This window comes from Protopterus annectens, chromosome 1.part0, assembly GCF_019279795.1.
Source record: "Protopterus annectens isolate FY-2018-M chromosome 1.part0, PAN1.0, whole genome shotgun sequence".
Lineage (NCBI taxonomy): Eukaryota > Metazoa > Chordata > Ceratodontiformes > Protopteridae > Protopterus > Protopterus annectens.
This window is the reverse complement of record NC_056725.1, coordinates 1515959103-1515972658: the sequence shown is the minus strand read 5'-3', so window position 1 is coordinate 1515972658 and position 13556 is coordinate 1515959103. Positions and strand designations below refer to the sequence as shown.

The window sequence follows — 13556 nt, the reverse complement described above, 5'->3', positions numbered from 1 at the left end:
AAACTTTGACTACAGTTCAAATGACCACAGTTCATATACTGACTCAGGTGCTAGAACAGCTATGTGTGTGTGTCGGGGGGGGGGGTTAAAACCAACTAGTGCCGGATCAGCTATCCTGGAGTTATTAAGTGGTTGTCTGGGGTATGATTGGCTGCTTTGTCACATGTCTGCAGAGTCTTGCAGTCAGTGCAGTTGCAGCCATTAATAAAGAGGTGAGGTTAGATTACCAAGCCAATGGGAGCAGCCCTCATTAGCATATGAATGGTGCTAGCACTCACGTACATGGGAAAGAAATGGTCAACCCTTGCTCTGACACAGGCTTTAACATCAGCCCACAGGGGCTGGGTTAGAGGAACCATTTGAAATGTCATGACCCGCTAGTGTTAGTACTGAAACAAGGAGACTGAATGGACAAAAGTTTGGACTTAGATATACTAAGTTTGAGATGCCACTTTTAGAATGTTCCCTCTTCTCCGAGGTATGGCAATCTTGGACTTGGTATATATAAGTTCTGGGGATCTGGGGGTGCAGGTGCAAGTTTAAAGGAGAAGAGCAATTTTTGAAATGCGCTCTTGTATTGTTAATTTTTTGGCACTAGGCATTTCAAGTGCCGACATTTCAATAGGGAGCCTGGGTTAGGGCCTCATTAGAAATTCTCTCACTACTCGCATCTTTAGTTGTGAGTGAAGAAAGAACCACTTCCATAGCTACCTGGATGATGACCATCATCCTGTTGGTTCTTGACTCCATGTGAAGAATCCCCAACTGGTAAGGGAATGAATGGGCTCAAGACTGAGAGGACAGGCAGTGATGGTCAACAGGCACAGAGGAGAACTGACAAAAAAATCACACGTTAAGCCTCTAAGTAACTGTGATTATATGATCTGTGCATACACAACTTGGTGTAAAATGTTATAACCATATGAACATACTTAAGTAACATAAACATTTTTGAGTTATTTCTTCCACTAAGAGGAATCAAAGCAGCAGTCCCATAAGTGAAAACAACTTCTTCATCTTACAATGTACTTAGGGTACTATCACAGTCATGTACTTTCATAACAGAATGACATATAAATAATTACTAATGTTGTGATACTTATCAAAATTTGCAGAAACTTATTTTATGATGAAAAATGTGTCTCAGAAAAAGTAATGCATAGTTTTAATTAATGCTTCTCTGTATTTGCTTACAGGAAGATATGATGATCACCAATTTCAACAGAAATGTCTGAACTGCATATTTGTTTAAGCTTCATTCAAGCACCTGGCTACACTTTGATTCAAACTAAATAGGTTCTCATGCTAATTATATGAGCCAAATAAAAATCAGTATGACTGTGAATGAATACTTTGTTAGAAGCCAACAAAGCAATGCAAGCTATGAACCTTTTCCTTGGAAAAGTGCATCTGTATTAAGTATGCATAAAGTACAAGAACATGCTTCATTTCTTATTCCAGACTTTAACTCATTTGCAAAAAAACCATAAGTAGATACCATTGTTAGCTGGGGAAGCAAAAATGTCTCCTACTGTTTTAGAGATGAATAGGTAAAGCCTTCATATTTCACATTATACAACCAAAACTGGAAAGGATACAAGAATAAAAATCATTTACGGCTGTAATGCTGGTTATTTCCAAGGAGGATGTCATACGGAATGTCTGGACAAGTTTGCACCTACTTGTTTGCTTGTATCTGGAAAAAATGAACAAAAGCATACCAGACGATGATAAAGTTATTATTTAAAAAAGTAACATGGTTTTGAACATTTAGCAAAAGGGTATTTCTTTAGTTTATATCTGTGCCAAAGTATAATTTATGAAAACATTTCAACAATTCTTAACAGCATAAATAACTACATCAGCTAAGTCCAGGTAGGTCTTTAAAAGGACATTATGAATTCCTAAGAGCTAGGAATTGTCACAAAATTCTTGTTCGTACTTGCATTCTAAAAAGAGTGCTTATATTGCTGAATGTTTGCCTGTTGTTAATTTTTTTAAGTTAAAAATAGTTTACCACATTGAAATTATAGTATAAAATAATCTAAGTTGTCATTTAGAGACTCCCAGAACTTTTTAAGGATATGGGGACAATCTCATAAAAATCAAGTTGCTAATACAGGAGTTGGAAGAGAGACTAGCCTATAAAATAAATATTGTTGCTTATAAGCTATCCACTAATCAACAAGCTATCAATAAGAAAAGATCAATGATTCACACTGACATATCATTCAAGATGACCCTCTGACATAAAAATGGAGCATCAAAGTCAAAGCTGCTGTATTTAATGGTCTATGGATTTTTTCACTACAAAATGAGAATATCATATCCTAGGCAATCTTCTGCAGGACAAATTATTTTCATATGAATAATCCATTAAGAATCTTAACAAATACACACCGGACACTACAAAATAACATTTCATTACTCTTGGAAAAGAATTCCTCTCCTGTAGAGCAGCCATCAATCCACTACGAAAAAAGACATTTAAGACAAAGGTTACTGGGTGACGTAAATGGATCTACCCACAAAAGAATGGTGCACAAAATGAAGTAAAACTCATTCATATTAACAAAACACTTCAAAACACTGTCAGTTCCATGGCATAAAGGGAAACAAATCTGTCTACAACCCACGTAAGTAGGGTTCAATCAGCAGTCTCGGCACTGGAGGGGATTACAAGAGAAGGGAAAGGAATGAAGTAGCTGTAGTGCTTACCTCTCTCTGGGGATAGAATGGAGATTATGTGCCAGGAAGGAGTGTTTTTGCTGTTCTTCTGGTGTTACCAAGCAGCATAGCAGACTGCATGCAATAACAGAGAGGGGACAGACACACGTGATACTCTACTACACAGCATGATCTCCTACTACCCCATTACAAAGCCTTTTAGGTTATGGCCCCAAAATAGGCACATCACCATATTGGTGAGGAAATTCGTCTCACAGCCTGTCTGCCCATGATTGAGACTGAAACTGGTAAAAGCAGAGGTAGAGCATGCCTACCGTATGACCCTCTCTTCTCATTAGCCAAACCATCACCCCAGTGGCTGAAAGGAAACAGATGGGCCAAATGGATGAACAAAGAGGAAGAGATGATGATGATTAGTGGCAGGTGGAGGAAAGAAAAAAATATTTTAAATTATTTATTGAAATGCCAAGAATTTTTTTTCTGGCATGATGTCATTAACTGATAATTGTTCAGCTATTTTGTTCAGATGACATTAATTAGCGAACTAACCTTTATACGACAATGACCTGAAGGCTGAATAGTGGATGGACTGTAAATATGAAATTTAATGTAGGCTTTTTCTTCTTGTGACTTCTGGAAGTCTGCCTCCCCTCCACCCCCATCCATTAAATGACTCAGTCATAATGAAGGTTTAGTGGACATAGTTCTCTAGTTAGAACCACAGTTACACAGACTCTGAACTATCAGTGTTGGTCAGTGGATAGCTAAAGTGGCAGGCTGAAAAATTTAAAGTTATGTACTTATCTTAACAACAGACTATCATTATCCATGTCTGTCCATTTCAAGACATAAGGACTAGTCACTTCAGGTAGTTCTGACTTTGGCAAAGCTCAAGCTCCTCTTCTAAACCCTACAATGATTCTCCGCTGACTCTCCCTCCCAGCTTCAGCTTGCCAGATAAAAGCTACAAGAGCATCCAAATAGATTTCTAATAACATGCATCTAGATGCCTTTCCAGGGGGATCATAGTTTCTTTAATAAGTATTGGTCTAGCTGCCCTTCTGGGCCATTTTACGCACAGACAATTTCCCAAAGGTGAGAATCAGCCCCTATACCATATGTCTAAGAGGGGAAACACCTTAACCACTATGTCAACCCTTCCCCTCATCCCAAGTAAGGCCTCTGGTGACAATCTCAAAGGGGGGAAGGAGAAAGAGAGAGAATTTGATCTAGTGAATGGACATGGATAATGAGGATCTATCATTATGGTAAGTGCATAACTTTTGTATCTTATATCATTCAGTCTGTCCACTTCAAAACCAAAGGACATAGGTTGCAGTTAAACATCTTGGATGGCATCATGGCAATATACCACAGAACCATAACTGTACATCCAGCTTTTACAGTCTTGCAAAATTGTGCAATGAGGCTCATGTCGGAGCAACACAAATGCTGTCCACTGAAGAGTTACTAAAGACGATTATGATGTAGCCATAGATCTAATTAAGTGGGCTTTGGGTTAACCTGGAATTGTTTTATTACTTGAGGCGTAACACCTATGAAATGCAAACAGAAATCTATATGGACAGCATTATTTTAGATATCTCATGGCTTAGTCTGCTGGGGGGGGGGGGGGACAAAAAAATACCATCTTTTCTGTTGGCATTAGTTTTTTCCAGGTAGAAATCGTAGCTGTTTTTGTACATCAAGAGAATTTAGTCTGTACTCACCTTTATTGGAGTACTGAGGAAATAAAACTGAAATATTTATAGACTGACTAAGATTAAGTTCTGAGGCTACCTGTGGCATGAAGGCTGAGATGGTCTGTAAGGATACTCTAACTATATAAAAAACAAGATATGGTGGGCAAGATGACAGATCCTGCAATAATGAGACTCTCCTAGCTGAGGTAACCACTACAAGAATAGCGGGTTTTCTAGACAGAAGTCTGAAGTCTGCTAAGGCTGCAGGCTCAAAAGTAGGAAGGGTAAGTTTTTTCCAAAATGAAATGAGATCCAAGGAGGGACAGGATCTTTAAACAGTGGTCTCTGTAATAAGGCAACCAATAAAAAACTCTTACAGACTCTATGTGAAGTAAAAAAAGAGAAAATGAATCCTTGATGAAAATTCGATATAGCAGTTAAGTGTACTCTGAAGGTTGGGAAACTGGAAGTTTTATCAAACAGCTTAGACAGAAACTGAATACTAGATGGACTAGGTGCTGTAAATGGGACTTTGCCTTGTTGGGCAGTCCAAAGTGGACATTTTGTCCATTTACTCTTGAAATTCCTAAATGGGACTTTGCCTTGTTGATCAGTCAAAAAAAATGCCCATTTACCCTTGTAAATCATCTTGGTAAAGGGTCTTTGGGCTGACAAAAAGATTTGGACTACCCTGAGGGGTTACACTGGGTCCCTGGCCATCAAAAAAACTGAAGAAAACTTAGTTAGTCTGAGGAAATGATGTCCAGGTGATGCTTGCCAAAAGGATGGGATAGAAAGCCTGTGTGAGGCTCTGGATGCAGGGACTTGTTCTACAGATGAACCCAAATAAGTCAGAACCATATCTGATATGGCCAAATGGGACTAGCAGAATTATGCTGGTGCTGCCTAGCTTTGCTTTCTGCAGGAATCTATCAAGGGAAAGGGTGGAAAGGCATATAACAGACTCATAGCCCACTGATAAACTGAAACATGCCAGGAGGAATGAGGAAGAAGAAGCTATTGCATTTGATGTTAGTCAGAGAACATCATGCCTTTCCCCATCAGCCAGAAATCAGTCATATTATGGTGAGGCTGATGGACCACTCTTAGCATTACAATAAATGTGCTGAACCTGTCCATTAAACAGCTGGCATGACCAGGGATGTGCACTGCTATCAGAAAGCATGCCTTCAAACGATTTTTCTGCATCAAGACCAAGCAACAATTGTGGCATTTTCTTATATTCTGCTTCTGTCTGGATTATCATTGCTCTATTAATGTGAAATGTTTGTTTCCCCTTCACTCAAAACGACACTGACCCGTATATATATATATATATATATATATATATATATATATATATATATATATATATATATCAGTTTTGGCAACAGCTTTGCCATTCTCTAAGCTAGTATAGACATAAACACTTTATAATCATGGTTTAAAATTGAAATGTATCTACATGAAGCTAGGTCTGAAGGGTCTTTACCCTCTTTGGGTAATACAGCCATCGTAGCTATTTTTCAAGATGCTGGTACTTTTCCAATCCCCTTTTAAAATATTGTTAAACATAACTTTCCAGAACTGTATAACTTTCTTTTCACCCAACTTCTAAACTTCCACAGAAATTCTGTCTGGTCCTGGATACTTCCCTGTTAATTAATTAATTAAACATCACTATTTTTATATCATCTATTCCTATCTTAGCTATTAAATATTGAACCTCATCCACCTCCAACACTGGCATAAATACGTCTTATATGTTTAATACACATTTAAACCCTATTCCCCCCATCCCAGCAGCCTATAGCATAACTTTATATCAACTCTAATTAGCTTCTGTCAACACATTCTTATCACATTACAATGTAAAACCTGTATATCTTGCACAAAGAAAAAGTGCTTGCTGTAATGTCTTTAACAAATACAAAAGTCACTGATAAGACTCCCTCGTCTCACATTTAAAATACCTCTGACTATACACTATGCAAAATTGCTTTACAATACAACATGTAAGTTACACCATACTATTTTCACACAATTTGCTTATAATTCTAATTGTAGAATTGTAATTCTAATTTGCTAATCTTCATTCCCTTCAGAGTCTTTCAGAATAATAATGACATCAAATCGGACATATGCTTTGCAGTTTGCCTACAAGTTTAATGCAGTTGACAAAATTTTAGTCACATGTTTTTGTAATCTCAAATTTCTCATGTCTATTTTTGTATCCAGTGGTATTTATGCTTTATAGTCTCCCATTTATTCACTATTTCTGTGTTATCGGTCTTCTTCCTGATAATCTCCATCTTCAAACACAAGTTTCTTGTTCAAGTCCAAGGTACGCCTGATTCATCTAGTCAACACCTGTGCTTTTTTCGGTCTCTCAAGCATTTTCTTTTTGAAAAGGAAAATGTTTCAATGGCAAGGTATATCTATGGATGCTGTTTTATAAGAAGCAGAGCTCCCTTCTGCTTACTGGCTCACTCTTTGTTGACTAAACTTTTTATTTCCTCCTTAGCATTATCAGCATAAAAAAATGTCTTTGATCCCCCAGGAAAAATATTCTGAAGGCAGTTGGATACAGCAGCCTGATTCTCATATCTGCTTGCTGGGATAAATTTGCTTCTCTTTTGCCTGGTGAACAGTGAATAATAATTTTCCACAAACACTCTGTTGTCCCTAATTTTTAATACTTTTCTATTACAGTTCTATCATGATCAACCCTTTCAACTGGTATGAATCTATTTTTACAATTATAGGTCTTGTCTGCTTTCTCATAGCAAGATTTGGAGCATACACATGATGTGCCCTCTCAATTAACAAATTCTAGTGTGAAACACCAGTCCAGTTGCTTATTTGTACTTTCATAAAATTAATGCACTCTGCCCCTTGTGGGTTCTGTCTTCGAACTCTACTACTTTTTGAAACAGCTTTTATGAGAAGCTTCATGCTCAGCCAGCCTTTACTTTTTTGACCTCTGATTGTTGCAGTTGTGTCAGTTCATCTGAATAGTTAGTTAAAGCTTTTTCTATTTTTCTAGCCTATTATTTGACTTCATATATTCATTCAGTGTTTTATCTATTGTAAACACCACTGAGTGTATTTTTTCCTCTAAATTATTAGAAATCATCTCCTGTACCAATGCTGAAACCTGAACTGCTTTTTGCTGAATAGCTATAAGATTCTTCCCAGACAGAATTTTCTCTTCTTCTTTTCTGGTTGAATTTTCCTCAGATTTTCCAAATTTCTTCTTTGATGCCATCTAGGCATGAGAATGGAGGACTGCAATGGTTATCCCACTTTATAAGGATGAGTCACCAACCAACCTTGGAAACTACAGACCTATTAGTTTGTCTAATATGCAAAGCCATGAAATTAATTATCGTTGAAATGATCAACAAAGACATGGGCAACTTTCAGAGACTGGACCCAACCCAGTTTGGGTTTGCCAGGGGAAGATCTTGCCTACTAAACTTGGTGGATGTCTTTCAGAAGGTCATTAAAGTAATAGCTGAGGGGAACAATGGTGTACACCATCTACCTGGACCTGGCTAAGGCAATAGATACAATATTCCACTCAGGAATAGTTGAAAAACTTACTGAACTGTGCATGAACCCCTATATAACTAAATTAACTAAATGAATTTCCAGCTGGCTCACAGACAGGACCCAGGAGGTCAAAATTGGTGATGCCACCTCTACTAAGAGAATGGTCACCAGCGAGGTACCTCTGGGCTCTGTGCCGAGACTGCTCCTATTTGGCATCTATTTGTTGGAGTTAGAGGCCAATGTCAAGGACTTTTGGCTGACCAAGTTCACTGATGACTGCAAATTGGGAGCTATCATAAATTTCCCCCATTACAAAAACTTCTTACAAGAGGGTCTAACACAAACAAATAGTTGCTGCCAAAGTTACAGATTAAAATTCAATGCTAGTGCCTTTTAGGAAAACTGCCACCCAGGCTAATTACTTTATCAATAAGACACCCATAAGAGTTGACCTAGTAGTCAGGGTTCTGGGAACATATGTAGACAGTAATCTGGCCTTTGACCAACATGTGGCAAAGGTAGTAAGAAAATAATTCTATGTCACCAAACTTAAAAGTAAGAGCAAGGCATTCAGGTCCAAGAAAGTCATAGTGCCACCAGACATATGCAACAGTTGGAATGCCCATAAAATTTCTTTACCAGGAGAATCCAGGGTATAAACACATTTCCCTTTATGGATGACCTTAAAGCCCTGTCTCTATAATCTGTCTCTCACAGGTTACTGAAAGGTGATCTATATCTTGCATACAAGACATCCTTGGATCCAGCTTTAATGGACCTTTTGTACAGCCACAAAATGAACAGCATCCAAATCATTATATCCAAGGATATACATTTTGTATGTGACATAAATAAGACATGTTGGTGACAGATATGTGCCTCAGAGGATACCCATGCTCTGAAACAGGCTCCCCATCCATGTGAAGCAGAGTCCATCCCTAAACCTACTTAAGCACAACCTTGACTAATGGCTGGGAAATTGAAAATTCACCCCTCGTCTGGTCCTCATTCTCTGATAAACAGAGGCAAACAATAATGCCCAAACTAACATATTCCACCCCACCCCCATATAACCTCTAGAAACTTCCTAACATATCTCCTCCTAACAAACACCCATGATACATATGGACACAAATAAGTTGGATTGCACAGCAAGGCTTATAAAAGACTTGGTGGTCCTTAGCCTACTATATACATTTGAACGCATGAACCTATGAACTTTTGCAGAAGGAGAAGACAGGTGTGAGGCATCATCCAATCTTGTCTTTTTCTTTTCTTTCTCTTTGTCTTTCTGTTTTTCTTGTCTTTCTTCACTTTTGTCCTCTTTGCTCTTGAGCACATATCCATTCAAAATTAAACTGTTTCATGCTCCTGAAAGAAGCACGGGTCAAAGCCCTTACAAATGTCACAGGAAGTTGTTAAATCTTCTGGCTCCAGGCATACTATGCACAATTCATGGGTTTTCTGGTGAGGAATTTTATGGTAACTGCAGGCACCCTTCCTGAAACATTTACCCATTCTAAACAGAAACAGCTATTGTAATCACTGACCACCATAAGTTATATCACTACTATTAACTAGTACCAATGAAACAACTGCAAAATAAAATACTAGTAACAATAATAATAATAATAAACACATTTCCACATTGCACTCAAAAGAGACAAAATTGTTTGGGTCGGCCCCAACTACCTAGCCACAAGAGATGAAAGGAGAGAAAATAATACATTTTTTAAATGACAATAATTAAGAATAAGAAAAAGAGAAAACAAATGACAGGAAACTGATATTTTAAGACAAAATGCCTGATAGAACAAACAATGGACTTATCTGATGCTAGAGAACATGTCTGTTTGCTATGGTGGCAAACATGACCTGAAGATTAACAGGCAGCAGGTGTATTATGGGAGTAGGGGAAGGAGATGCAGCATTTTGGATAAGCTTCTATTTACTGGATTAGATCTATCCGATGGCAATATTCCCATCAGTCTAAGTGGACAGATAGTATATGATCATGATTTATATAATCATCACTTCTATTAACATTACTATATAACAACAAATCATTTAAATCACACCCCTTTTAAAAGATAAAAGTCATTGATAAAACTAATATAAATAACCATGAAGAAACAAAATTTCCCACTGCTTTTGTACATAGAAAACACATTTATCTGTAATGACGTTATTTATTTATATATGTCTGTATATATATATGCATGTATTTATTTATTCAAGTATTTATTTATTTGTTTGTTTGTTCATTCCAATTGTTTACTGGGATAGCCGACTGAGCAACAGCCCAATTTCAATGCAGGTCCAGTGAGAAAAGCGTTAAAGTAGAATAAGAATCAGTATTGGATCAAGCAGAATAAAATACATGTTTTTTCAAGAAAGCGATAACAGTTTAGGATTAGTAAAAAGAAATACACTGGAAGAATATAAATAAGGGGTGTATAAGCAATATAATCGGTAGTGTGTATGGTACAGTGTTTAGTGCATCTGAAGATCAGATCCAAAATACCCTTGAAAGTATCATACATTATATAATAAAGAGGCAGTAAAGGAGAAGCGTAGACTGGTGTTAGTCTGTGAAGTCATACAAGAAATGTTTGTTACTGCAGGCAGTGAAGAAGAACAGACATGTAGCAAAACAAGAAAGGAAGAGGAATATTATAGAGAAAAACACAAAGATAATAGAGTGAATTAAAGTAAGAGGAGAGAAGGATATTTGAGAACAGTGAGAAGCAGAAGGAGTGATGGATATGTAAAAGGAGTGGTCATGAGCAACAACAGATCCATTAAGATGCTAAACCATGTTTAATTTTATGAAGGAATATGTTGTAGTTTGATTTTAGTCTCATGTCTGGTGGTATAAAAATTCCACAACTTGGCAATGTGATTAGTGTAAAGGAAATCAGTATTATGGCTCTTAGATTTGTTAAAAGTAAGCAGGCATTAGGACTCTGCTCATAGGTTTTGAGACAGGGTATTTATGTTTATTATAGAGGCAGTAGATGGACCTTTGAAAGGCTTCTGTAGAATATTGTGAGTTGTTTTTAGTTGGGGGGCTTATTTTGTGATTTAGTACTAGCCCATTATTCTTATGTAGAGTTATATACAGTGGTACGTATTGTTGGGGACATTTGCAGCAATCTAAATTCTAGCCATTAAACTCATGTAATCAGTGTCATTAAATATTGTTACAAAATATAGTCTTTCTACTTTACAATTTAAACAGTCGTAGCTAGTACTCATCATTAGAATATTTTTTTCTTATAAAGCATACCTTGTCATAACCTATAGGCCAAATATCTGGATAAGTTCAGTAGACTCATATAAAAATTAGGTTACTTACTAAAAACTTTTCTAACCCTGAAGTATTCTCCACAGGTCAAAGTTGTGTTTATATTTTGAGGATGGCAGCTTGCAGCCTGTAAACAAGTCCAATTAGAAGGGATTTAACATATACAGACTTGTTGAGCTCTTGCTCCCATCACCTTTCAACAACAAATCAAAAAAAAAAAATCTTCAGTTTGATTATAGTGTGAATTAGACTTCAAACCTTTTTTAGCAATATCTGAAAAATACAAACTATATGTGTGGTTGCAACCTTGGTAGCAAATATTATGTGATGGCATTCCAAAGGGTATTCCCACAGCTTCCATCACAAATGTAAGTAACAAATCAAAGTTTAAAAAAAAGGCGAAACCTAGATATGGGAGTAATCCCCTTAAAATATATAGCATCAATTTTTACAGTGTTTGATGCCACCATGACTTTTCCACTTTAGCCCATCTTAAATTCAAAATCATAACTAGAGAAAGAGCATTCTCTAAAATAGGCCTAGCCATATGAAAACATCTACCTTCTGATGTCAAAAATAATTAAATCTAGAGCTTTTTAAGGAGGCCTTGACTGAACACCTGCATAAAGAAACTGATTGCACTTGATTTTGTGATGCTAGCTAAGTTCAGTGCTCTTTGGTGTACATCATATTAGAAAATAACAAAGGTGTTAATAATACACCAATGTAAATTTTGTAAAAGAACGTGTATCTACTTGTATATATTTTATATCTTTACCTCTGTATCTTGAAATGTTTTCTATGCTTGGTATATTGCTCCTGTATATATGATTAAATTGTATTGTTGTTATTGCACTTCAAATCCCGGTTGTGAGTGAAAACTATGCCTGAGTGGGGTATTGTGCCAAACACCTTAGCCAGACTATGTCCCACAGGTGGAACACCCAACATTAGTAATTAATACATATGATGATTTACTTATGAAACCATAATGCAAGTAAGTAGACGTTCCTCAAAGTATGTTTTGATTGCCCATAATAATTTGCTGGTATACACAAATCATTGCCAATACCAAAGCTGATATAATTTTTTGATGTGGTCATAAGAAAAAAAAATACTGCATCACCAGTGAAACTAAAACATCAAAAACATATACTAATCTTTGTTTCATTTTCAGACCACTTCAGCTTTAATATTATGAGTTTATCCAGAAATGAAATTAACTGCAAAACACAGATGTGTCAGAAGTGCAAGCTTAACTTTAACATAGGATGGGGTACTGAGTGGTATTTTACCTGTGTGTCACACAGATGGATGTGCTTGGCAGACAGGTATTTCTCATACACATAGAAAGTCGGCTGGATTGAAGACACCTTAGAAGACAGAACAGTTGTATCAGTAAACTTACCTTAACAGTGTGTGTTTAAATGATCACTTCTGCAGTAGCCTTAGCTATATGGGTTGCATCCTGCACTGGATACAATAGCTAGACAACTTGCAAAGCTTCAACAGCACCTTCCACAATCCTAGAACATGATTCAGCTTAAGCTGAGCTGATGAAATGAAGTGGTTTGGATAAAAAGCCCATCAGAGCTTTCATGCCAACAGAGAGAAGAAGACTAAAAGCCCAAAAGGTCAATGCTAGGTAAGTGAAAATATGGATCCTCACCCTGGCAACAAAAACATCCAAATTAAGGGAGGGACTGGCTACTGCAGCTGTGACTATTCAACCATTTATTGTTATGGTAAGTTTACTTACACTGCTGTACTATTGTCCACCACTGTGGTTACTGCTGTAGTAGCCTTAGCTATACGGGTAAATTACCATAGTTTAGACTAATTGAGAGGAGATAGGATAAAGGTCTAGGAAATCCTGCAAAATGGTCCTAGCAAAACCTGTTCCTAGGTCTGGAGAAGGAATCTAGTTTATAGTGCTTTGTAAAAGTATATATAGAGGACCACATTACCACTTCTACAATACATCTATAACCCAACCCATTACAAAAAGCAACAGATGAAGCCAAGGTTCTGGTAGAATGAGTCTTGACCATGCATAAAATTGTCTTATTGTGGCGGCTATAACAAAATGGAATAGCATGAGGCAACCATTTGGAAATAGTTTGCTTTGCTTTGACATATTGCCCTTTTTTCTTGCCTTCACAAGAAATGAACAATTAATCAGAGTTTCTAAAATATTTTGTTTTATCAAGCTAGTACCTGAGTTGTCTACGGGCATCCAATTAAAGAAGTATCCGTTCTCCCTCCCTCATTTTTGGGTTTTGGAAAGAAGACATGGACAGCAA

The 13556-nt window shown here is 37.0% G+C and overlaps 1 protein-coding gene across 1 annotated transcript in view; it reads right to left on the bottom strand.

The window, feature by feature from the left end:
- Positions 1–13556, bottom strand: part of WDR27 (WD repeat domain 27) — a 2477832-nt gene that overhangs the window by 773392 nt on the left and 1690884 nt on the right. The window contains exon 20 of the mRNA XM_044072816.1: positions 1599–1696. Within this exon, the coding sequence (XP_043928751.1) occupies positions 1599–1696 (98 nt within the window). The remainder of the gene's footprint in view (positions 1–1598; positions 1697–13556) is intronic.